Raw genomic sequence first — 26062 nt, forward strand, 5'->3', positions numbered from 1 at the left:
AATTTACTCATTCTGAAAAAGTGCTGAGATTATCTACAGCATTGACAAGATCAGGTCCATCCCATGTTGGCATACCCAAGGTACAATTTAACATGAAATTCCTCGTTAATTTACTTTTTTTTCTGCTGATGTTAGCACAATTTGAGAGTTCTCATTTTAATTTAATAAACCACAGCAAATTCTAAATGTTAACATGGTCATTCACAGAATCCTATCACTGTCTGACCCTCCAGTCTTCCTCAAATGCAAGATAACAGCTATCACTTTGAATTCAAAGTTTATTTGCACAGACATGCCTTAATGAATCTACATCGGGTAACTACTCCACAGACTTTCATGACATATTTCAGTATCACTGCTGCAGTATTTTTAAACAAAAATAAATATTTGACAATATATTTGTTGCAAAAGAAGCCCAAGGAAAATGTGTATTTTGCAGCATAGCACAACTCCTGTGTGCACAATTTAAATAAAAGCAATGGTCTTAAATCAATTATATATGTTGTTCTGTTCATTAGATGAAAAATTAAAACAGTACAGCATTTCTTGCTTTGCATTTAATTAACTGCAAAATTCTCCAAAATAATTGTGTAACTATTAACCATTGGGTGTCATTCTCAAAATGCACAATGGTTCATTTTGTAATTATTTATAAGTACATAATAATTATATTTCATTGAGCAGGATCTATTTTGTATTAGTACTTTTACTTTGTTAGTACTAATCTAGGAAGATGCTTGTGATGATGGCACAATTTGTCTTTTTGATTCCTCTTATTGCCACAAGGTAATCAAAACTTCTCAATACCTCAAACGATATACAAATTTATTATTTTTTTTAAAACATTGTAGAAGTTACAACTCAATTTACTCACTGGGTACGATTTATGGTTGTATCCACAAGGCTTGCATTCTCCGCCATCGCATGTTGTAATTTGTGACCATAAGCTCAGCAAGAGAACAATAATATTAGCCAATCGCACAAACACAGACCTATAGAAATTAACAATTAACAAGCTTCAGTTTGTTATTTTTGGACAAGGAGGAAGAGGAGAATATGAAACATGGAATAAAGTTCTGAAATATACATGACCAAATGAAAAAAATTATGATCTATCTTTGTTGTTGATACATGCTTTGCAGTCATTGTATATGCACGCTTTGAAAGGGAGAACACGATTACAGCTGTGAAGATCCCTACTGCACCTGATGACCCTGTAATCTCTGTCTCAGAGGCTGATTTTAGGCTGTCTTTAAAGAGACTGAACCCTCGCAAGGCGGAAGGTCCAGATGGAGTACCTAGTAAGGCTCTGAAAACCTGTGCCAACCAACTAGCAGGAGGATTCAAGGACACTTTCAACCTCTCACTGCTATGGGCCGAAGTTCCCACTTGCTTCAAAAAGGCAACAATAATACCAGTGCCTAAGAAGAATAACGTGTTGCCTTAATGACTATCACCCAGTGGCACTCACATTTACAGTGATGGAATGCTTTGAGAGGTTGGTCATGACTAGACTGAACTCCTGCCTCAGCAAGGACCTGGATCTGTTGCAATTTGCCTATCGCCACAATAGGTCAATAGCAGATGCAATCTCATTGGCTCTCCACACCTGGATAATACAAACCCTTATGTCGGGATGTCGTTCATCGACTATAGCTCAGCATTTAATACCATCATTCCCACAATTCTGATTAAGAAGTTTCAGAACCTGGACCTATGACCTCCTTCTGCATATGGATCCTCGACTTCCTAACCGGAAGACCACAATCTGTGCGGACTGGTGATACCATATCCTCCTCGCTGATGATCAACACTGGCCTTCAAGGTACCCAGGACATTTTCAGGAAGCTGTCTCTCAGAAAGGCAGCGTCCATTATTAAGGACCTTCAGCACCCAGGACTTGCCCTTTTCTCACTGTTACCATCAGGTAGGAAGTACAGAAGCCTGAAGGCACACACTCAGCGATTCAGGAACAGCTTCTTCCCCTCTGCCATCCGATTCCTAAATGGACTTGAACCCTTGGACACTAGCTCACTTTTTTTTAATATACAGTACTTCTGTTTTTTACTTTTTAATATCTATTTAATATACATACATTGTAATTTATTATTAATTATTTATTTCTCTCTTCTATATTATGTATTGCATTTGAACTGCTGCTGCTAAGTTAACAAATTTTATATCACATGCTGCTGATAATAAACCTGATTCTGATTATCATCACAATGTTCTTAATTTTTTTTCTTTCCTTACCATTTTTGATTTTTTCCAAGTTAAATATTTGGCTTGCATATTTAAGCACCAAGATTCACCCTTTCTATTTTTCTTTCTTTTTAAGTATAATTTCTGTATCCTTAAAATGGTCATAACTTTATGGTTCTATGTGCAATTTTCATTACATTACTCCTGTCACGTTCATTTATTTAGATCCTTTTCATTATGGAAATAATCTGATATATTAAATGTGTGTTTTTTTAAATATAGCTTCCTATATGGATTTAAACTCAAAGTACAGTATGGTGCACAAATGTGTATTAATTTTAAATGGTGTGTCTGAAAGATCCTGGAAGTAAAATACAGGCTTTTTTTAAACTTAGAATTACATTGAAGTTAACACAATTTTAAGTCATTTGGAGTAAACAATTTTTATTTGTTATTCTTTTGAACTACCTAACAAAGTGTGCATCAAGTTGCAAGTTCTTTACTTGTACTACTGTACAAATATTGTTTGAATTAAGTGACTATGATGATATCAATTCTGTTTGTTTCCCTTTAATAAAGAAGAAAAGAGTTTGCCTCACTTATGGGAAGCTTGGTTTTCTTTCTCATTGTTAAAGACACGTTATCGAGTTGTACCTCATGGGGTCGATACCACGACAAGATGACCCACAAGTAATCAAGCTACTCAAGACAGCTAAAATAATTTTCAGTTAATTTGAGAAGATATTCAAAGCTGATAAGAATTTAAAACAGAGTTGGCCCTCTTACACTTATCTTCCTTTGAAATGTTATTCTTTAGTCTTAGCTTTTCACAATCTCAAATCTAACTTTAGAACGACAATAAAAATACAATTCAAGACTATTTGGAACACTGCAACAGAAATTGACCTCATGACCACTTAGATCATAAGTAGCTCAACAACTTGTAGCTCGCACAGCTCCTTGACCCTACTTAACAAGGGTTAACAAGGACCCTACTTGCCTTTTATTGACAAGTGCTTCCTGACTTCAGTTCTAAATGGCTTTACTCCAATTTTAAGACTGCATGTTTCCTTTCTGAATTCCCTATCAAAGAAAACCATTCATCTGTACCTACCTGATAAAATTATTTTAAAGACCACGATCAGATCATTTTTTAAAATACTGAAATCAATTACATTTACAAGCTATGTTTATGCTATGAAAAACAATCTAAACCCTAGAATAACCACAACCCATCATCCCACTCAAAAGCCTATCCTTCCTGAGGTTCAGTGCTGAAAAGTGAATCCATTACTCAAAAGGGCCTGGCCAAGGCTCAGGAAATAGAAATTTTAATTCTACATTTCCTCTTGAAATAAGGGATAACATTTCATACATCTTTTGTTTAGTAGCCAAGGACCATCTTTTATTGAATTCACATACTATATCTAGGGAAAGCCTGAATGTCCTTTACAAAATTAGGCTTATAATTTTCTATTTTGGACACTCAAGTTATAGGTACTGAAATAATGAAAAGCTGAGACCTACAGAAGTAATTAGGAATATAAAGTTAGTCAGCTCACGCCATCAACATACAAAAGTTGCAGGTGGAATGCTTGTATTGGTTCAAACAAATGTGATTTGTTGATTATTTCATAGCTAAACTAGTTTGAGTAGATTAACAATGCAATTATTCACAAATGGATTTTAAATACTCATAAGTGAATGCAGCTACAACTTCCATGCAATAATATAAGTCTAAATGTTCTTTCATGAACATAAAATAATCTGCAGAAGATTCCAAAATTAAATGTAATTAACCTATTGCTTTATAATAATTGGAACAACAAGGTATTAAACAATAAGAAATGTAAGCAAACTCAAGACCAAAATACAGAGCATGGATGGTCGCCTCAAATTTAACATACCGGTACTTAATCGATAAACACAAGAACTATTTAAAAATTCTATCTAGTTTAACTTGGATAGGGATATCCATACACACCTGAGAAGCATGAATTTAATCTCAAAGGCTGGTGAATAGTCTTCGAATGTGATTAAGTATTCAAACAAGAGTGGAGTGATAAAGTTAGCTGCAGTGATCACAATAGAGGGCAAGTATTGAACTATGAGATCGAATGTGAAGCTTCCATCATTTGTTTGCTAATAAAAGTAAAAACATAATTAAGCACAAATTATTGTAACATTCTCAAAATGGAATTTAAGTTGAGAAACCGAAAATGTGGAATGGTAAACATCATTTACCTGCCCGGTTAAAACAATAAGCAGCAATAATTTGAATTTTATACTTATAAATGGAACTAAATATCCTGAAACACTTTATAGAAATATTACCACAATATAGCAGTAATAAAAAATAGAAAACTGCAGAAAACGTTGCAAATTCTTAGCAGTTATATCAGTATCTATGAAGAGAAAAAGAAATTCAATGTGTCAGGTCATTCCTAGGCCTAGTGTTTCTCTCTTTCCAGAAAGTACTTGACCTGGTGAGTATCCAGGGTATTCTATTAGCATTTACTGAAATTGGTAATCTGTTATAAAATTACTATCAAGATTAGATTAAAATAAGTCTTAAAAATTAAAAGATTCAAACAAGTAATTCTGAAACCTACAGACTAGCAGATACATGCATGGCAGCCAAGAGAGAAAAAAAAATTAAATTCAAGAATGATCAAGGGGCAAGAACTAAAGGAGCATAGCCATCTCAATCCTGGAGGCCATCATGAAGAAGGGTAGGGCCATAGAGGGATTTGAGGACACGGATCGGAATATTCATATTGAATTCTTCCATGCACAAAAGCCATAGAAGTTCAGCAAGCAGAAGCAAAGTGACCGAACAGAACTTAGTATGCGTTGAGAGATGATATTGTTTCCTAAATCAAAATACAAAGCCACTCTGACTGGCACAAATAATCTACCATCTGTTAAGTTAAAAGTTCTTTGTAGTGGTGTCAAATATATGACTAAAAGTGAAATAATCAAAGAATCATTTTGTCACTGAACAGATTAGCAAAGCTACTAATCAATAATCTGCACAAACAAGCCAGACCTCCCAATGGCTACCCATTTTAATTCCACTTCCCATTCCGATATGTCCATCCATGGCCTCCTCCAATGTTGTGATGAGGCCACACTTAGGCTGGAGGAACAACACCTTGTATTCCATTTGAGTAGCCTCCAACCTGATGGCATGAACACTGCTTTCTCAAACTTCTGTAATGCCCCCCCAACCCATCCCCCTTCTCTATTACTTATCCCCTTTTCCTTCTCTCACCTCATCTCACCAATCAACTTCCCAGCTCTCCAGGTTTCACCTATCACCTGGTGGTTCTCTCTTCTCTTCCCTCCCCCCCCCCCCCCCCAACTTTTAATTCTACTCCTCAGTATTTATTCTCTAGTCCTGCCGAAGGGTTTCGGCCCAAAACGTTGACTGTACTTTTTTCCATAGATGCTGTCTGGCCTGCTGAGTTCCTCCAGCATTTTGTCTGTGTTGCTTGAATCAATAATCCCCTCAAAATTTGCCCATTAGTTCACTCAATGCAGTTAGAATCAATATTCCATAGTATCAGAACACTGTTTTATGTTACACTCCCAGGGAGGAAGCTGCGTAGCATTCACACCAGGACCACCAGACTCAAAAAGATTTATTTTGCTCAAGTAGTAAGGCTGATCATCTCCACCCACTAACCCACCCCTCCACACTCCCCACCACCACTACCTTATTAGTTTCTCTAGACAGCTTCCATACAGACTCTCCTGTGCCTAGTGTCACTTTATGGACATAGAATCAATCTATGTATATAAGGTACCTTATAAATTTTTATTAATTGTGCTTTTTATTATTGGGTTCATTATCTTATTGTATTTTTTGTGTTGTATCAGATCTGGGGAACAATTATTTTGTTCTCCTTTAAACTTTGGTGCTGGAAATGACATTAAACAATCTTGAATCTTGACTAAAATAGCCTCCAAGTTATTACTGAAAAAGGTAAATAATCCTACAATTTTATTTTATAGTCTAAGTAATAGAAATACAATCATATCACATGTAATTTTGTGCTTTGTGTCAAATATCAAACTGAATACTCACTGTGTAATGGAATTGTTGGGAGTAAATGGTGGTTCTATATATGCAATAAAAACAAGCAGCCAGTATCAGTAAAACAAGCAAGTTCAAGAAAGCTCTTCGGAGGTAGATCTGGAACTTTTCCTTCTGAGTCCTTTCTGCAATCTTCTGCTTTATTCTTTCTTCATCCAAGTCAGTCTATTGCCATAAAAATAAAATTTACTTCTCAGTTTCTTCCCAGAAACACTCTTCCCATTACAAAGATTACAAATGTGCCAACTTAAAGGTCTCCTTTCAGAACTGCCAGCACTTAAAAGACAAAAATTCTAAAGCTTAAGATTTCAGCTACTGCTTAAAAAAAAATCAATCCAATGATTTTTGTTCATTTTCAATTGCCATAGAAAAGTGAAAGGGGTATCAGCAATGAAAGAATTTAATATAATTTCCAGCAGCTGCAGAATCTCGTTTATTTAATATGAGTCAGTTTTGTTTGGCCAGTCCTCCAGAATTTAATAGTGGAGCTGCTGTGGTGAACTACATATACCTCTCTGGACACGCCCCCTGATGACTGCTCCTGTGGCTCCTCCCACAGACCCCTGTATAAAGGTGATGGAGGTCTGAACCCGGCCTCTCAGTCTCCAGGATGTAGTATGGTGGTCAACCACTGCTTGTTCCTTCTTCCCCCCTCCCCCCAGTGATGATCCATTCTCCCGGCTTCTACGCTCCTCCTCCTCCTGGACACCCCCATCGGGCCTTCTACCTGCTCTCGACCTTTTCATCTCTAACTGTCGCCGAGACATCAACCGTCTCAACTTCACCACCCCTCTCTCCTATTCTAACTTCACTCCCTCTGAACGCACTGCCCTCCACTCTCTCTGCACTAACCCCAACCTCACCAATCAAACCTGCAGACAAAGGTGGTGCTGTAGTAGTCTGGCGGACGGACCTCTACCTCACTGAGGCCAAACGGCAGCTCTCCGACACCTCCTCGTACTTACCCCTGCCACAGGACCCCACCAAAAAACATCAATCCACTGTCTCCCGCACCATCTCCACCCTCATCAACTCCAGAAACCTCCCTCCCTCAGCCAAAAAACTCATAATTCCCACACCCCGCACAGCTCGGTTTTACCTCCTCCCCAAGATCCACAAGCCTGACTGTCCCGGCAGACCCATAGTTTCAGCCTGCTCCTGCCCCACCGAACTTGTGTCTGCCTACTTGGACTCCATTTTATCCCCCATAGTTCAGACTCTCCCCACCTACATCCAGGATACATCCCATGCCCTTCACCTCTTCAATAACTTCCAATTCCCCGGCCCCGACCGCTTCATTTTTACCATGGATGTTCAATCCTTATACACCTCCATCCCACATCAAGAAGGCCTCAAAGCCCTCCACTACTTTTTGGATAACAGACCCCACCAGTTCCCCAGCACCACCACACTTCTCCGGTTGGCGGAGCTTGTTCTAACTCTCAATAACTTCTCCTTTGGTTCTTCCCACTTTCTCCAGATCAAGGGTGTAGCCATGGGCACTAGCATGGGCCCCAGCTATGCCTGCCTCTTTGTGGGTTATGTGGAACAGTCTAAGCTCCAAATCTATACTGGCACCACTCCCCAACTTTTCCTCCGCTACATCGACGACTACACTGGTGCTGCTTCCTGCACCCATGCTGAGCTCATCAATTTCATCAACTTTGCTTCTAACTTTCACCCAGCCCTTAAATTCAGTTGGTCCATCTCGGACATTTCTCTCCCCTTTCTTGATCTCTCGGTCTCCATCTCCGGAGACAGACTATCTACTGACATCTTCTACAAACCCACTGACTCCCATAACTATCTTTACTATACCTCTTCCCACCCTGCCCAATGCATAAATGCCATTCCCTATTCCCATCTGCTCCCAGGATGAGGCTTTCCGTTCCAGGACCCCTTGTCCTCACCTACCACCCCACCAGCCTCCGGATCCAACACATTATCCTCCGCAACTTCCACCACCTTCAACAGGACCCCACCACCCAGCACATCTTTCCCTTCCCTCCGTGACTACCTGGTCCACACGTCCCTCCCCACAGAACTCCCACCCGGCACTTATCCCTGTAAGTGCAAATGCTACACCTGTCCCCACACCTCCCCCCTTACCACCATTCCAGGCCCCAGACAGTCCTTCCAGGTGAGGCAACACTTCACCTGCGAGTCTGCTGGAGTTGTCTATTGCATCCGGTGCTGCCGGTGCGGCCTCCTCTACATCGGCGAGACCCGACGCAGATTGGGGGACCGCTTCGTCGAGCACCTACGCTCCGTCTGTCACAATAGACAGGACATCCCGGTTGCCACCCACTTCAACTCTGCCTCTCATTCCCATTCGGATATGTCTATACATGGCCTCCTCTACTGCCATGATGAGGCCAAACTCAGGTTGGAGGAGCAACACCTCATCTACCGTCTGGGTAGCCTCCAGCCTGGTGGTATGAACATTGAATTCTCCAATTTCCGGTAATTCCCTCCCCCTCCCCCTATCCCAGGTCCCTCTCTGCCTCTCTCTCCTTTCAACTTTCTGCTCCTTTATCTCTACAGTTCTTTCATGCTTATCCCCTCCCCCCTTTATCTTTCCTCTGATTGGTTTTCCACCTGGCGCCTCTAGCCCTTCCCCCTCCCCTATCTCTATTACTGGGCTTTGGCCCTCTCTTCCCCCCCCATTCCTGATGAAGGGTCTCGGCCCGAAACGTTGGCTACTCTTTTCTTACGGATGCTGCCTGACCTGCTGAGTTCTTCCAGCGTTGTGTACGTACACTTTAAAATAAGCCTTGGCTGAAAGGCATTCCGGTTAGTCATCACAACATATTCTCCTAAATACCATGAACTGTGTCACGAAACAGCCAGAATTGCACAAACAAGCATAAAAATAACTCTAGTGTGTGCAAACAAGTTTGCAATTGGGTCTGCAGTATCAGTTTGGATTTGTATTGAGAGAGTAGACACCCTAGTAATAGAATAAGGATCTTGACACAACTGGGAATTATGAACCATGCAAGAAAATCATACTCAATTGGTCTGAAAGGGTGGAAAATGGATAGTTCCCACTGATGCAGAGATTTTAAATCTTTCTCTCAATGAAGACTATCCCTTGTCCCAAGTTCACCTTTTAGATTATGGATGAATCTGGGATCTTTAAATTGTGAGCAATAGAACTCTCCTCAATAACGTTGACTGCTTTTCTGTAACAAGATTTAAATCAGGAAATAAGCATGTTCTTTTATCATGACTTTCACTGAGGTCAAATTAAATTTAATACTTATTGATTACCAATGACAACTTGATAACCGTAAAAACTGGGAATCTTCTATCCTCCGTTACCTGAAGATTGAATGCAGTTTTCCAGGTCAAACAATTTAAACAGGGTCCCAACTGAGATTTTGCAACTTTGTATTACACAATACCATACCCTGTACTCTTTTTGACAATAGCAACATTAGAAATTGGAGTTTTCAATTCCAGAAGAGATCTAAAAAATCTTACCTTCAATTCATACTGAAGACTGCTATGTTTCATCGCTGCAGCGTGTTCATCTGTGATACAAAAGTCCCAACCTGCAAATATCTTATTACAAAAACTCTGAAATCGGTCTTCTGATCTGATAAAGCTTTGTTTGAAACCTTCCACTGCCCTGAAGGATTAACATAAGAAAAAAAAATTGTGATAGCAGTAACAAGAATAGGATGCAAAAATAAGAAATAAAATCAGAAGCAATTAATTCGCCCTCTCCTGTCTGCTCCACTATTCTATAGTATCTCTAATGTGACCTTTTACCTTTCAACACTAATCCTACACTTCCTGGTTCTCTTAATATCCATAAAAACAACAATCACTCTGATTATACTCAATAATTAAGCCATCAGACCCTCTTGGATAATGATTTCTGAAGGAACTTCTTTCTACGTCAGCCCTGAATAGCCAACCCTTTAATTTCAGACTGTAATCTTTGATTCTACTCCACCCAACGGAAAGATTATCAGGGCATCCAGCAGCCAAGCCCCATAAGAATGTTGTACATCTCAATAAGATCTTATCCAATTAATTTACACTCTATAGACCATTGGTCTAGTTTGCTTAATCTCTCCTCACAAGACAATCTTCACCCAGGAATCAATCTGATGAACTTTAATTGCACAAATTCTATTGCATAAATGATGTTTTTTAGATGGGGAGTTAACACTTATCTTCAACATTCTAGATATGGTCTCACCAAGGCCCAAAATAACTTCAATATGACATCTTTACACTTCTTCTTAAAATAAAGGCCAACATATTGATCAATCTAATATTCTCTTATTTGTCCCCAAATCATTCAATTTTCTCACAATTGTCAATTAATCTTATTATCATCCCATTTGTTCTTCTTCCCCTTTTTCTAAAATAAGCCGAGCGTTGGTTCAAGGAATATAATTACTCACAGCACAGCCTTAGAGACTTTAGAGTTCACCAAAAATTACCTGAAATGAAGTAAATTCATTCAACTGAATTGAAGCAAGTTGAAACAGGAAAAGAAGCAATTACCTTTTCACGATCCAAAAAAGACTCAGTAGAATGTATGCAAATGTTGTTAGGAGATACGCAAGTGGTACATTGTAGTGAAAATAATTAGAATGCAACTCATCTGTTTCATAAAATCCATAGAACAGATAGGTCTTCTCCAAGAATCCCTAAAGGAAAAAACAAATAAAACTTGTTAGTATATGACAAATTGTTAATTCAGCAGAATATTACAATAAAAATGTGCAACAGATTAGATTAGATTCAACTTTATTGTCATTGTGCCGAGTACAGATACAAAGTTAATGAAATGCAATTAGCATCAAACCAGAAGTGCAAAAGAATAGTGTTATTTACAAAATAACTGCAAATAAAAAGTAAGTGCTACAGCATACAGATATAAAAGTACTAAGACAGTACAATATGGGTGCAATACTGCTTAGCGCTGTGATGTGAGGTTCAGCAGGGTCACAGCCTCAGGGAAGAAGCTCTTCCTGAGCCTGCTGGTGTGGGAGCAGAGGCTCCTGTAGCGCCTACCAGATGGGAGTAGAGTAAAAAGTCCATGGTTAGGGTGAGATGCATCCTTGATAATGCTTTTTGCCCTGCCCAGGCAGTGCTTATGGTAGATGTTCTCAACGGTGGGCATTTGGGTGCCGATAATCCGCTGGGCAGTTTTTACCACCTGTTGGAGTGCTTTGCGGTCCGATACGGGACAATTGCCATACTACAGAGATGCAGTTGGTGAGTATGCTCTAATGGTACAGCGGAAAAGTCCGTCAGTATCCTGGTCGGTACCTCAAACAAGAGAAAATCTGCAGATGCTGGAAATCCGAGCAACACACATAAAAGGCCAGGCCAGCTGAGTTCCTCCAGCATTTTGTATGTTTTGAACAGATTGTACCTTGTCTTTTTCCAAGTGTGTCAAACCGATTACAGAGTATCATCTTTCTTTGGAGGAGGGAGAAGGTGTGGTGAAGTTAAGTGGACTTTTTAAAAAATGGGTATTTTATAGAGGGCCTTTATTAACAAATAAGTTAAATTGTTTTAAAATAAGTTTAAAAGAAAATTCTAATTTTGCTTAATAACTATATTTTAAAATTTCACTCTTAAGACCTCATCTACATTATAACCTTCATTTCATTCTTGCACAAATTTAAGTAAATTAAAATTATACTTTGACTTTATTTACCATCTCAGAATTCTTCCATGTGATTAATTGCTCAGTCTGTTTGGTATTCTGTTCCTAAGTATCAAGGTCCTTGTATAATGATGAGACAATAACTGACATAGGAATAGGTCAAACTCTTGGCAACGAGTTCCTTTAAAGTCAGATCATAATTTTTTGCATCAGTTTCCAAAACAAAAAAAATTATGCTAAGATAAATGAATAACCATGGATTGTTCTTTGAGAATTATACTTAATTTGAGATAAATTATAACATTGTGGACTGAAAGGCTGTATTGTGCTGTAGGTTTTCTATGTTTCTATAAAAAATGACATGGTCCTGAATGCATGTAAATTTTTTTTTTTGTGTGCCATACTCTGCCAGAACCTTGGCAACCACATTTTTTTTCAAGTGGTTGTCTTGGAGGAAAGACTCTGTGAGTAATCCTCCACGTCCTTCTCACAGCGCAGTGTTCTTTTTTACGAGGCCGATTTGAGAGCTCGACACTCAACCTGGCACGGATGGAAAGCGTGTCCGGGAGTGGCCCGACTGGATTCGAACTCGGGACCCTTCGCTCCAGAGTCCAGTGCTGATGTCACTGCGCCACCAGCCAGCATGTAAATTAGAGAAGCATTAAAATTTTTAAAGTTGGTTTCATGACATCCAAGCAAAGATAAGTTGTTATTAAAATTTTTACCAGTTTGGTGTTCATTGCGATCACTGACTTATATTTTGTCAATGGTCTAATAGGTTCAATGCACTTACATTTATCCACAGGCTTTTCCTAGCTGAGCATTTGCATGGTGATTTGCAGTGATTACAAATTAAATAGTGGGAACCCACCAATAAGGACAGGGAACAAAGTAATTAATAATGTGCTTTGTCATAATCAGATGAGCAATCCTTACTGAAATATCCCTGCCCAGAAACTCCAATATATTCAGCATATATCCTGTGCCAAGGAATTTAGTAGTGATCCTGATCATCAGAGGCCTTCTCTCAGATGAGCAGTAAAATTAAAGGCTCATGGAAAATGTTAGGAATATTGACAACTTGATGGAGGGTTCAACAGTGCTGGCCAAAGAATCAAAGTTAAATAAGATCCTAATATTGAGTCCCATTTCAGCCCTGCATATAATATGGCTGTCCCATGAAGCTACTCTAGGGAAACATAACCAATCTCCTCTGAAATATTACAACAGGAATGTTGCTTGGGAAATAAAGTAAGTACTTTCATGCATGACAGTTGTGAAAAATGAATCTGTCAAGCAAGGATGATTCTGCCAGGAGATCACTGTCAAATTTCCAGAGTGGTATGAGATGACCTTAAAATGGTTGTTGTCATGTTTCATTTCAGGAAAAGTTACTTTTTCGGTGTTAAAGCACTGAAAAACCGTGTTTCACAAATGAATTTATAAACCAGAGTTTAAAGCAAGTAATGTATGTTAGAATAGTAAAGATATAAAGCACAAAGAAGGAAAGGTAGGATTCATAAAGCTAGAAGAGAAGTCATACTTCACTATATTTTTCTGAATCTCTAATAAGTTAAATCTAAAAAAAAATCTTGCTTTAATTAGTAAATTTTCTTTGCAAAGGGATTTATAGCAACAAATAAGACTTGGTGATCCAATGTTAAAAACTCTTTTGCATTTGAAAGGCCAAGTCAATGCACTCTTCTGATAGGGTAAATGGGTATCTTCTGCAGTAGTAGTACAATTGCCCTCCTTTCTAATTGCTTCAATGCCGATTCTCTCAGCAAGATGCAGTTACAGGAAAGTCTGATGCAGATAGAGGGAAACTCCCATTCTCTGCAAATAACTGTCTAAATATCAGAAGCAGCTACCAATGTAGCCATGTGCACTCATAGTTAGTTCAGGCTATTACCAAAGGATACATCTGGTAAGATGGTGGCACCTTCAATGGGGTCAACCAAAGGTGTAATTGACTTTTTTTAGATGTTTCTTTACAATCACAAGTCTCTGCTGGACATTAAGAACTTAAAGTACTGCAGGTCTATCCCATCAGCAAGTTGCTCATTGGCGGAAAAACTGAAGGAGGTGCGTTTAGTGCGTCAGAGTGATGTTGGTGCACAAAGATGGTGCATAGTCTTAACAGTGAGTTATCATCTTAGTCACTTTTCCTGTGAATGCAAGACTCTGTTGGACATTATCAATATGGAATGCTGCAAGTCTGATTCACTGATTTATTGGTGGACGGTAGAGAAGCTGCACGGACTCGGTCGTAGCGAGGACCAGGCCTCAAATCATGATGTCACACGTTTACAGCCGCCAAGAGAGGTGTCGGAGTCGGTGCGCTCCGCCGGAGGCAGTATGGTGTGGTGGCAAGCTGAAGCTGGTGCTGCCCCCAGTGTTCGCTCAGCAGCAGACAAGCTGTATTCTGTTCGAATGCAGACTGCTGCAACATTCATGGACTAAAGGTCTTGGATTATATTTTTTTGTGTGACTGTACTTTACTGGTATCATATGTGCTTGCTATATCTGCTATATGTGCCTTGTGCTGTGTGTGAATGCTAGTACTGTGTTTTGCATTTTGGTCCCAGAGCAACACTGTTTTGTTTGGCTGTATTCATGGGGATTAATGTATGGTTAAATGCCAATTAAACTTGAACTTGAAGTTTCAAGCAAAATAATTTGTTGTAAATTTTGTTCATGAAGTAAGCAATGAAATTATGCAAGCTTTCATAGGAATTACATGAATGATATTGTTAAATTTCATTAATTGCCAAATATACTTACTGCTCCTGAAAGAAGATCAATCATGTGACTATAGAAGAGGATAAGCCCTGGGTTAGAGCCTTCATACTTGGTACATTCCTCAACTATAAAATAAAAAAAATACAATCTAGGATTTTCAAGTGAAGAACAAAAATCATAATAACCTACTTTCAATTTTGATTGCAAACCACAATTGCAAATATTTATTTTGCAACCTTACAAATGATAAGTGTGAGCATTCTGCACGTATATCTGAAAAGAAGCAGAATGATCAGTTGACCTCTTCAATCTTCGTTTAACATCGGCAAATTGAGCCACAACAACCCTGCGAATGTACACCTAGGAAGTATTGATTTTTGCTGCAGGAAGAACTTTACACAAACAGGCACTAATTGAGGGAATCCTCAATGTCTCACAGATTTGTCAGGTTTGAGTAGAAGGTCAAGAGGTTCAAGAAAACTCTTTTTGCAGAAGACATGATGTTTCAGGTATTGATACAGAGAAAGACGGATGGACAGAGACAAAGAAACAGAGAGACAGATGGAGTCAAAGCCATAATGCCGCATTACAAACAGGAAGCTTTGATGAGCTAGGATAACAATGCTATAAGAAAACACTACAAGCACAGGTTCTATTTGCAACGTGCTGGAAAACAACAGTATGGAAAATTAAGCTCTTGTAAAAAAAAGGTACATTATTTGTTTAATTTATGTTTTACTTGTGAATATAAAGACAAAAAAAAAAAGAAAATCTGCAGATGCTGGAAATCCAAGCAAAACATACAAAATGCTGGAGGAACTCAGCAGGCCAGGCAGGAACTATGGAAAAGAGTACAGTCAGTGTTTTGGGCCACGACCCTTCAGCAGGACCGGAGAAAAAAAGATGAGGAGTCAGAGTTAGGAGGTGGGGGGAGGGAAGGGAGAAACACAAGGTGATAGGTGAAACCAGGAGGGGAGGGATGAAGTAAAGAGCTGGGAAAGTTGACTTGTGAAAGAGATACAGGGCTGGTGAAGGAGAAATCTAATAGGAGAGGACAGAAGGCCATGGAAGAAAGAAAAGGGGATGGCAAGGTGATAAAGTGAGAGAGGGAAAAGGGGATGGGGAACTTACCGTAAGTTTGAGATATCGATGTTCTTGCCATCAAGTTGGAGGTCACACAGACGGAATATAAGGAGTTGCTCCCCCCAACCTGAGTGCAGCCTCATCGCGACAGTAGAGAAGACCATGGATTGATGCATCAGAATGGGAATGGGAAGTGGAATTAAAATGGGAAGATCCTGTTTCTTCTGGTGGACAGAGCGTAAGTGCTCAGTGAAGCAGTCTCCCAATCTACAAACGTTGGGTCTCACTGATACACAGGAGGCCATACCGGGAGCACCAGATACACTAGATGACTCCAACAGACTCACAGAGGAAGTATTGCCTCACCTGGAAGGACTGTTTGGGACCCTGAATGATAGTGAGGAAGGAGGTGTAGGGGCAGGTGTAGCGCTTGTTCCACTTGCAAGGGTAAGTGATTGGAGGGAGAACAGTGGGCAGTGTGGAGGGACAAATGGACAAGGGAGTTGCGTAGGAAGCGATCCCTGTGGAAAGCAGGAAGTGTGGGGTGGAGGGGAGGGAAAGATGTGCTTGGTGGTGGGAGCCCAATGGAGGTGATGGAAGTTACGGAGTATTATGTGCTGGATGCGGAGGCTGGCAGCATGGTAGGTGAGGACAAGAGGAACTCTGTCCCTGGTGGGGTGGCAGGAGGATGGGGTGAGGTCTATGAATTTGTGATTACAAGAACCCTCAAATTAAGGAAAAGGAAATCCATCTCCTTTCTGCAAAAGCAACCAAGAAGATAGGACCATATCTGCTACTTCATCAGAATGATCGCCCTTGGCAAATAAATTACTCATTAAATATTGTAGTCCTACCTGTGACTCTAATCATGAATCACTATTTATGTTTCTAAATAAATTCCACTTTGCTTCCTACTACCTGATAAGCTTCATACACATTAGTGTGAAGGTACTAATGCAAATGTTAGGAGATTGGATTTGTCAATATCTTTATTGATATTGATAATGCACACAAGATCATTAAACATTATATGACAATGCATTGATGCCCTGCCTGTTTACTTGGTTCTACTGAACTCAAATGCAACTACTTTTCTCTCACATTCCATAATGAACCTGAGTGCCATTCAAGTTACTTTGCTCCTTCTCATCGACAAAAGCATTTGGAGTTAGAATGGCTACTCTTACCCCTATTCAGCCAGAGCTATCAGGAAGCTCACTAAGGCTTTAGATGAACCTGTGACAAAAAACTTAAGAGTACCTTCACTTTAAGCATATAGACATGAATTCTTTCACTGCTAATTAGCTTCAACTGGTGTAATCCACTTGCTCCTTATGGAATTGCTACCAATGTATAATAAGCAATACAGTAAGCATAACAGTAGACGTAGTCCACAATAGAAGAGTACTTGATATATATTGGGTAAATACCCAAGAGCATCCCTTTGCCTGATCGTACTCGAGTTTACTTTCCTATGGGACGCCAGCATTATATTAACTATATCTGAAGATAGGAATATATGCTATATACTTGCTTGGCTGACAGCCATCTCTTTCAATATATCTATTCTAAGATTTATATGCATCACCATGTAACAATTAATCACATTATTTGAGTCATATAAATACAATGATCAAATACTAAGATCCCAAAAATAAAATCTGCATTCCTTAAATTTAATGTACATTAATTACCTCTGCCAGAAGAGGAAACTTGGGTCCTTGTGATGTTAAGAACTTCTTGCACTGAAATGATCATTGGAAGTATAATAAAAGAAAACATTAACAGGAAAATCACAAAATTCAATAAAACCAGAAAGCGGAGAAAGGAGAAATAAGATTGTATTCCCGTGCCAAATTTGCCTGAAAGACAAAAAGAAAAATAATAAAAACTGTAAACCATTTGAAATAAGAATAAATAACATCAAGCCTCTTCTGTTACTCAGTTGTAACTAAAATTCACTTACCCAACTTGGTTCACGTTGCTTAGACTAAGAAAAGTCTGTCAATCCTAGATTTTAAATTTTTATTTGATGTAGAATTTTGGCAGGAGCTTTCAAACTCTCATTACAATACAACCCCATCTTACAAATAAATCCTATGACCTTAAACCTGTCTACTTGCTTTTGTGATTTTTGCACACAGGGTTAACTTCTGTGCTCATGAAATTATTAGAAGCTCAGTGTTTTCGACAATTACAAATACATAGCTTTTTGTATTTCGTTGCACCCAAGTAAATGATCTCACTCAAGAAGATAGGCAAATTCACGTCTGTCAATTTCACAAGCTGCTATTTCAGTAACAGCTATCCTCCTTCCCCTCTTCCATATTTTTATTCAGGTATCTTCCTCTTTCCTTTCTAGTCCTGAAGAAACATTTTGGTCCCAAACAACACTGATGCTGCCTGACCTACTGAGTTCCTCCAACATTTTGTGTGTGTTACTTTGGATTTCCAACACTTCCAGGATCTGTTGGAGGAAGTCTTTCTTTGTTTGAACAACTGTCAACTAAATATAGCTTACCAAAAACCCACTTTTTTCGATATTTACAAATTAGAGACTTTCTGCGATCTCAATTATATACATTTCCTAAAAGTCCTGGTAAGAATTTATTAGATGAAATTCTTAATTTGAAACTTTTTTATAATGGTTCAATATCTAATATTTATGTTGATGGGAATGAGAAATGATTCTTTAGACAAAATCAAGAATCTTTGGGAACAAGATTTACAGACTTCAATTTCTGAAGAAACTTGGAAAGAAATTTTTAAACTGGTTAATACTTCATCGTTATGTGCCCGTCATTCGCTCCTACAATTTAAAGTGGTCCATAGGGCTTATATGACCAAGGATAAGCTATCTCATTTGTATATGGATATATCTCCCTACTGTGATAGGTGTAAAAATGAGAATTGTTTTGGACATGCCCAAGTCTTGTAAAATATTGGAAGGATGTATTCCAAACTATTCTGTACTTTTTAAGGTAAATTTTAAGCCGAATCCTTTGACTGCCTTATTTGTTATTGTTGGAGGGAAAGATATCATTTTGAAAACATCTGACTTGCATATTCTGGCTTTTATCTCTCTTATGGCTAGGAGGGCGCTCTTGCTTAAATGGAAGGATGCTGCTCCGCCTAATCACGCTCAGTGGTTACGGGATGTTATGGCATGCTTAAACTCAGAAAAGATTTGTTGATCAATTTCTGAATCTAACCAAGATTTTCAAAATTTGTGGGGACCGTTTTTGAATTATTTTCAAAACATTTGATTTCCCATTAAAGTACAGATGCTGGTTAATAGCATATTTCACTATCCGATAAGGTGTTTTTTTTCTATTTTTCTTTACCAATCAGCTTCGGCTTTGGTAGTGGGTTTAGAATCAAACACACACACACACAAAATTATTCATATCTCAACATACAAATTAATCTAATCTACCTGAATATAGGGTAAGGAGTTTGTTAATGTGATTCAAATATAATGTATTTGGTATTATTATATCTTCCTTTTGTTTTATAATATGTAATTTCTTGAACTCTGTATTCTTCTATGTAGAAATTAATAAAAATATCAAAAAAGAAAAGGATTTCCAGCACTTGCAGAATTTCTCAAATTTATGATCTCAGTAATAGTTTTCAAACACGGTTTTGTTGAAAACAATAAAAGATCATTCTTATTGGAACAACACACACAAAATGCTGGAGGAACTCAGCAGGTCAGGCAGCATCTATGGAAAAGAGGATAGTCAACATTTTGGGCCAAGACCTTTCCGCAGGACGGGAGAAAAAAAGATAAAGGTTAGATTTAAAAGGCTGGGGAGGGGAGAGGGAAACACAAGATGACAGTTGAAACCGGGAGGAGGAGGGATCAAATAAATAGCTGGGAAGTTGATTGGTAAAAGAAAGAAATGGGGGGAAGGAGCACCAAAGGGACATAATGGACAGGCAAAGGAGATAAGGCCAGAGAGGACAAAGGAGATGGGGACTCGTGAAGGAGAGAAAACGGGAGGGAGCATTACCAGATGTTCAAGAAATCAATGCTCATGCCATCAGGTTGGAGGCTACCCAGGTGTAGTTTCTCCAACCTGAGTGTGGCCTCATCACGATACTAGAGGAGACCATGGATTGACATATCGGAATGTGGATGGGCAGTGGAATTAAAATGGATGGCCACTGGGAGATCCCGCTTCTTGCGGCTGATGGAGCATGGGTGCTTGGCGAACCGGTCGCCCAATCTACGTCGGGTCTCACCAATATACAGGAGGCCACACCAGGAGCACCGGACACAGTATACGACCCCAAAAGACTCACAGATGAAGTTATGCCTCACATCAAAGGACTGTTTGGGGCCCTGAATAGTAGTGAGGGAGGAGGTGTAGGGGCAGGTGTAGCACTTGTTCTGCTTGCAAGGATAAGAGCCAGGAGGGAGATCAGTGGGGAGGGACGAATGGAGAAGGAAGCCCTTTTCTTTGAAAAAGGAAGATACCTCGTTCATTCTAGAATGACAAGCCTCATACTGAAAGCAGATGAGGTGGAGATGGAAGAACTGAAAGAGCATGGGATTTTTACAAGTAACAGGATGGGAAGAGGTATATTCCACGTAGCTGTGAGAGTCCGTGGGTTTATAATAAACATCAGTAAACAAGCTTCCTCCATAGATAGAGACAGTGAGATCGAGAAAGGGGAGGGAGGGGTCAGAAATGGACCAGGTAAATTTGAGGGCAGGGTGGAAGATGGAAGCAAAGTTGATGAAGTCAACGAGCTTGGCATGGGTGTAGGAAGCAGCACCAATGCAGTCGTTGACATAGCATAGGAAAAGTCGGGTGCGGACAGCAGTGTAGGCTTAGAACATGGACTGTTTCATGTAGCTGACAAAAAGGCAGGCATAGCTGGGACCCATGTGAGTGCCCAAGGCTACATCTTTTGTTTGAAGGAAGTGAGAGGAGCCAAAGGAGAAATTATTAAGAGTAAGGACAAGTTCCACTAGACAGAGGAGAGTAGTGGTGGAAGGAAACTGGCTGGGTCTGGTGTCCAGAAAGAAACGGAGAGCTTTGAGGCCTTCCTGGTGGGGGATGGAGGTGTACATGGACTAGACATCCATAGTAAAAATAAGATGCTGGGGGCCAGGGCACTTGAAATCATTGAGAAGACCCAAAGTGCGTGAAGTGTCACGGATGTAGATCGGAAGGGACTGAACTAAGGGGGGATAAGACAAAGTCAAGGTATGCAGATATGAGTTCAGTGGGGCAGGAATGAACTCAAACAATGGGTCTACCTGGACAAGAAGGTTCATGGATCCTGGGTAGGAGGTAGAAACGGGAGGTACGGGGTGCATGAACTATGAGATTGGTGGCAGTGGATGGGAGATTCCCATAGCTAATAAGGTCTGTGATGGTGTGGGAGACAGCAGTCTGGTGCTCCTTAGTGGGATCCTGTTCGAGGGGTAAGTAAGAAAAAGTGTTTGAGAGTTGTTGCTGGGCCTTAGCAAGGTAGAAGTCAGTCCGCCATACTACAGCACCCCCTTTATTTGCAAGTTAGATGGTGAAGTTAAGATTAATGCAGAGAGAGTGGAGTGCAGAGCGTTCCGAAGGAGTGAGGTTGGAATTGGAGAGAGGTTCAGAAGGATTTATGTTTGCATGACTTTCTACCCTTACCTATTAGGTTCCCCCTTCTCCAGCCCTGTAATTCTTTCACCAATCAACTTCCCAGCTACTTACTTCATCCCTCCCCCTTATGGTTTCATCTACCACCTTGTATGTGTCTCTCTCCCCTCGCCCACCTTTTAAATCTACTCCTCATCTTTTTTTTCTCCAGTCCTGCTGAAGGGTCTTGGCCTGAAACATTGACTCTGCATTTTTCCATAGATGCTGCCTGGCCTGCTGAGTTCCTCCAGCATTTCATACGTGTTGCTTGGATTTCCAGCATCTGCAGGATTTTCTCGTTTGTAATTCTTTTTGGAACACAGCTCTTTATAGTGGTCCTGAGGCTTGCCAACAAAGATACAGTTCAAACAATGTGATCTAATTCCTTGGGTAATAGTCCAAAGAAGCACTTCATAAGGAAAGACATCTTCTCAGCTGTGCCTGATACAGAAATCACATTAGAGTCGCAAGTGTATTCCTGACTTGAAGCCAAGCTCTGACATGGCACAATTCAGCACAGATAATTCAATCCAAACAAATAACTAATTTGCATGTGCACTGCTAAAACTCATCCAACGCTACATAAAGAAATTTTTAGATATATAATACAAGAAAATAATGTCTTACCAAAGGATACCGAAACAAATCCACATTTTAATTACTTAAGATTATTGCTTACTTGTATGGTAATTCCAATTTCCTCACCTTCTATATCATGAATATCTTTTCTCCATAGATAAAGACTAGACATATGCTCCTTGATTCCCTGAGAAAGCCGCCTCCATTTCATATTTTTAAATATAATGTTCTGATTTGAGGATGAATATATTTGATCATCTTGTCTATAAAACAGCCAATATAAACAAAAAAATAAAGTTAAAAGCATAACTATGTTAATACACACAAATTTCTAATTGTGACTATCTAAGGATTTGCTTAGGTTCAGCACTGTGTCTACTTTGAGATTTATACTGAGAATGCCCTCAGAGCTGCACTTTTCACTGTGGTAATTTCACTGGAAACATTGCAGAAAACCTATTGCCCTTATTAACCATTATAGTTCAAAATGATCAATGATATCCTGTTGATCAGGAATTGTTTTGCAGATAACTTTCATGTTTGGGTAATGGTAGTTCACTTTTACTGAATTTACAAATCACTACCCAAAAATTTTCAGATGGAGAATAAAACCTGCTGCAATAGGTTTACGAATGTAAAAAAAAGAATAAACTATACATGATCAGTTTTAGATTACATTTTTAGATTTAGTTTTAGATTTCAATGATCTATGCATGTCCACTAATCCATTTGGACTTCATTAATATTCATAAATAATGACCTTCCACCCATGGTAGAGTCTTTTGCCTAACCTGATTTTCTTCTTCTCTTGAATACTAATGGGAAAATCTCGCAATGGTCTGTCAGCTTGTTCAACTGCATCTCCCAATGATTCTCTTCTCTTTAGTGAAGTGCTGAAGTAACTGCCAAGGGTGCTTCTCCGTCTGGTTGAGGCTGAAACACTGTGGGATCTTCTTACCACAGTCTGATAGCTAGGCAGTTCATGCAAGAGTGGATTGATAGAGAGATTAAAACCTACAAATCAAGGTTTAAAAGAATTCAGTGAGATGAAACAAAAATGAAGAGGAAAAACTATTTGATCTAATTCTTCATTAAGTTTAATAGAACTGCTAACCAAATATAAACAGCTTTCCAAAATAGAGCAGCTTTCATACATTTAAAAATCTACATATAATAATCAGCAACAAAAAATCATGTTCCTCTCACAGGTTCCAATTTAAACAAGCACAGTAAAAACTTAAAAATACTTTTCAAAAATTAACCTTTCCTGTTTTTAATCCGGTGGCATGTTCTACTTGCACCAAAAGGCATCAAATATATGACAAATTTGGTACCCTTAATGAACGTCAATAAAACTGTCATTCACTCAGGAATAGTGGGGTGGGAATGAGGAATATGGGGGTCAACTGGACTTTTTTCCTTCAGTTCCTAATTTTCTCAAGATTCTTAATTCTCTCATATATCTAGTAGGCTTATGTACCTTCTTCATTAAAAACAGACAAAAATAGTTTAATTCCACTGTGATTTTCTTATTATTGATTATAAATTCTTCTGCAGCCGTAAGAGGTCCAGACTTACCCTCATTAGGCTTTTCCTTTCTATGTGCCTATAACAGATCTTCCAGTTTATTTTAAGTTTTTATTTGGTCTATTCTCATTTTCTATCCTGCTTTTTATAAAAATACTAGGACTTGTGATCATTTGCACTTCAATATTGACTGTATAGACATCTTACAGGTTCAGGACATAGCTTACTGCTGATCCATAACAATCCCCATTCTGGTTCCCCCCTCACCTTCTCTTCTCCATGACTGCCTTTCACCTCTCTCTGGTGCCCCTTCTCCTTCCCTTTATCCCATAGTCGCACTTCTCTGCTCTTAGATTCATTCTTCTTCAGGCCTTGCATTTTCTACTGATCTCCCAACTTCTCACTACATCTCCTCCTTCCCATCCTCCTTCCCCCCTCCCGCCTGATTTGACTGATCACTTCCCAACTGACTATCCACTATCCAATCAATGCTTCTCATCATCCTGTACACCTCTATCAGGTCACCTCTCATCCTCCGTCGCTCCAAGGAGAAAAGGCTGAGTTCACTCAACCTGTTTTCATAAGACTTGTTAAAACTTTGTCACTGCAGAAATGTTTTGTGACTTGCCAGGTACTTTCAGCATTTCTTGTTCTCATTATACATCCACAGAACTATTTCATGGATTGATGATGTACCTTGAAAGGGTCGTTGATGTGACTAAGCAGGGATTGTGGAATTGTGAAAAATGAATTCAAAGGAAAAAGTCCAACATCAATAAGATTGGATTGGTTTTCCATTAAAGTTTGGTTTCCTTAGGATTTATGTATACACTAGACAACGGGGTGACCCTTTGAGAGAAAGGTAGTGCAGTCTGATGTGACCAGAATGAACATTAAATTTTCAAGAATGCTATTGGTATTGCTTTGCTTTGGAAACTGAAGATGGAAAACTCAGTTTATTAAAGAAGAAAGATGTGTAGCAAGGCAAATATAGCTCCTCCTGGTTTAACGATGGACACTTCTGATGGCAACATTTTTAGTTTTCCTCTGACAGATCGGAGACTCGGCTGACAGCTCACCCCAACTTCCCCTCCCTCCGTAGAACTGCTATCAGCTGTCCCTACTTACCATCTAACCCGTGTTTCAACTCAACCATATGAACTACAGTTCCCACAATGCACGTTGGGAGATGGGCCAAACGCAGATGCAGTCCCTTTCTGCTGGTGGGGATGGGCGGTGTTGACGAGTTATCACATGATATATTTGGAGAAGTTGAGCATTTCCCAGTTGAAACTTTTGGAAAAAATGTTCAGTTTTTACATGTTTCGTCCCTAGCTCCAACCGCAATCTGCTTTTCAATCATGAACCCATTTCTATCCTGCAGCTCCAACATCAATTTTTTAAAAGTGGTGCCCCTCAGATATTTTTCGTTTATGATCGTCGTCTTGAAGCTGAACACAAATATAATTTTAGACTACTTGCATCAGATAAGAGTTAAAAGAAACAAGAAATTAACTTTCATTGAATATAATGTGTTTAATTGCACAACAGTGATGGCGCTTCGTAATAGTTCAACTAAGCTAAAAATATTTTGTTGTTCATTTTCATTTGTACTCAATGTGCGAGTCTTTTCGCTTACGTATCTAACAATAATTAGCCAGCATCAATGGATTCCAGCTGCCCTGATATTGTTTCTACGTGATTCAATGTCCCGCTAAAACCTTTCACTGTACTCAGATACGAAGCAGTAACACCAAAGCCTCCAAGATGCTGATTATTCTTGATGATGTGGTTGGCGCTCCCCTAAATGGACGTGACCGCTGTCCTTTGACTGCAGCAAAGGGTTTTATGGGTGTCTCGAAGCACGTCATTGCAATAAGATTTATTTATCTCTTATTGATGGGCGGCAGTTAGATCTGTCCCAATCCTGCACATGCTGATGGTGAAGTTGATTAGCAGAATCTGACCGCTTGAAATAGAGCTGCCCTGCCCTTTTGCTCTGGTTGGTGTCGCTGTTGAGGCTGGCCGCGCGCATGCATCGTGGTGTCGCTTCCCAATTTCCATGATGTCGGATTGGCTCTCGGGTGAAAACGGGGCAGATGATTTTGGCGAGTGAACAATTTTATACAAATATATAACCTTGAACTTTGCCTGCATTCTGTAAGTTTGCGCATTTTAAATCGATTTAGCCAAAAATACTGCTGCTGTAATGCACCGTTTGCGCTAATTGGAGGTCACAAATAGACAGACAGAGAGAGCACGAGTTTTAGTAGTATGTAGATCAACTTCTTGGTTCTCCTTTACTGAGTTCTAAAATGCTCCCAATCCTCAGTCTTGATTTGATTTTTCTTATCAGCCATGAATGAATCATTTTCCCATTTGACCCTTCAAAGAATATTACTTTTGAAAATTAATGAAGTTTTTAAACTGCTAACCATAATATGCTCCCTGTCATACCTTCCAATATATTCCTAATCAACCACACCCAACTCTCCTCTCTTATCATTTACCTTGTTGAAAGTTCTGAGGATAATATATGGTATCTTTAATTTG

General features: G+C 39.3%; 1 protein-coding gene across 1 annotated transcript in view; it reads right to left on the reverse strand.

Annotated features, from left to right (window-relative positions):
• LOC140735454 (transmembrane channel-like protein 7) overlaps nt 1-26062 on the reverse strand; it is a 43188-nt gene that overhangs the window by 15076 nt on the left and 2050 nt on the right. The window contains exons 2-10 of the mRNA XM_073060545.1: nt 22774-22996; nt 22109-22245; nt 17459-17626; nt 14724-14806; nt 10826-10971; nt 9788-9935; nt 6293-6466; nt 4187-4344; nt 875-992 (exon numbers count right to left, since the gene is read on the reverse strand). Coding sequence (XP_072916646.1) covers nt 875-992; nt 4187-4344; nt 6293-6466; nt 9788-9935; nt 10826-10971; nt 14724-14806; nt 17459-17626; nt 22109-22245; nt 22774-22996 — 1355 coding nt within the window. The remainder of the gene's footprint in view (nt 1-874; nt 993-4186; nt 4345-6292; nt 6467-9787; nt 9936-10825; nt 10972-14723; nt 14807-17458; nt 17627-22108; nt 22246-22773; nt 22997-26062) is intronic.

Source organism: Hemitrygon akajei, chromosome 11 (assembly GCF_048418815.1).
Source record: "Hemitrygon akajei chromosome 11, sHemAka1.3, whole genome shotgun sequence".
NCBI classification, from domain to species: domain Eukaryota; kingdom Metazoa; phylum Chordata; class Chondrichthyes; order Myliobatiformes; family Dasyatidae; genus Hemitrygon; species Hemitrygon akajei.